Raw genomic sequence first — 1,371 nt, forward strand, 5'->3', positions numbered from 1 at the left:
ATAAATATCTTCATATAAACAAAATAAGGCTTTGTCTGTGCTCTTAACATTTAAAATTAGAGGCAACCACTGCATTTTAATCTTGATCCAAACAAAGATGCTGCATACATGCAACATGAGCAGTTTTTAAACTAAATTAGATTGTATAGTTTCGAAATTTGAAGCAAAAACAGAATGGTTTGACTTCAGTTTTGTGAAACTATAAATAAAAATATCTGCATGAAACAGCAGAGCTGAATGAGATGCAGATTCACTCTCTGCCAGCAGGTGGCGCTTAAACCGTTTCCTGGTTTCCGCTGTAAACACAGCAGCGCTGAACTTACGAACTTTAATATGCATTATACAGAGGCAAGATGAAAAGAAAAAAATACAATCTAAACTTTTCTAAAGACAGTAAGTTCCCCTCAGACATAGATTCATATAAACTCCTACACCTAAATGACTCGCGATTTGTTTAACATCTCAACCGATTTGAATCGTCACATATTTGAATCGATTTTCAACCGTCTCGCGGTTAATCGTTACATCCCTAAACACAACACATAATCAGGTTAATATATGACACTAAAATAATTCTATAAACATTAACCAAATAAACTAAAATGCAACATAATACTCCAATGTGCATAACTGGTAGCAGAAAAAAAGAATACACTACATTCTTAAAATCTAAACAAATGTGGTTGTTCACACAGGCAATCCCAACAAAGTCAGCACTTTAACTGGAAAATATTGTTATAATTTGTATGTATTGCCTTACTTTCACTATTACTTTTTCAGGAAATTCATACTTACTAAATATAAATATATTTTGGTAAGGTACTGTGTATAGTAAGGCAACTCACCGTTTTCAAACGACAGGGTTTTAACTTATGTTTACATTATTTTTCCGTTAACATTTTACGTTTTAACATTTTCGGTGTACAGTATCATTAAAATAAAGGTTTATCGTTACTGGTGATCCAGCGAAAATGAGTTTGTCGCATGTTTCGCAGTAACGGTGTCATGAGGTCAACTCGGCCGCGCGGCCCAGAAACATACACGAGCACATCCTACTGAAGTCCACCGCAAGCTAAGCTTACATAGCATGTAGCTAGTACTCATCAGAAAAAAATCAAACAAACTGGGGACAGACCTGTTGAGAAACGCACCAAAAAGCATACGGATTCTTTTGTGTTTTCTTATGTCTTACCTGTTCGATCAAAAGAGCTGCCCAAAGGAGACTTGACAAAAATCGCATGATGCCTGATTGTCGTCGTCTCCCCCATCCAGTAGCCCTCACTCACTGCAGAACAAAGATCCAGGGGGCGGGGTTAGATCCACATCTAGGGGGTGGAGATGGGTGGGTTTAGGGATCAGGGGGTGGAGACG

The 1,371-nt window shown here is 37.4% G+C and overlaps 1 protein-coding gene across 1 annotated transcript in view; it reads right to left on the minus strand.

The window, feature by feature from the left end:
* Positions 1-1,302, minus strand: part of LOC107659410 (signal peptide peptidase-like 2B) — an 8,996-nt gene extending 7,694 nt beyond the window's left edge. Inside the window, exon 1 of the mRNA XM_016448344.1 lies at positions 1,193-1,302. Within this exon, the coding sequence (XP_016303830.1) occupies positions 1,193-1,240 (48 nt within the window). The 5' untranslated portion in view covers positions 1,241-1,302. The remainder of the gene's footprint in view (positions 1-1,192) is intronic.
* Positions 1,303-1,371: the final 69 nt, after the last annotated feature.

Source organism: Sinocyclocheilus anshuiensis, unplaced genomic scaffold (genome assembly GCF_001515605.1).
Source record: "Sinocyclocheilus anshuiensis isolate Anshui unplaced genomic scaffold, SAMN03320099.WGS_v1.1 scaffold940, whole genome shotgun sequence".
NCBI classification, from domain to species: Eukaryota; Metazoa; Chordata; class Actinopteri; order Cypriniformes; family Cyprinidae; genus Sinocyclocheilus; species Sinocyclocheilus anshuiensis.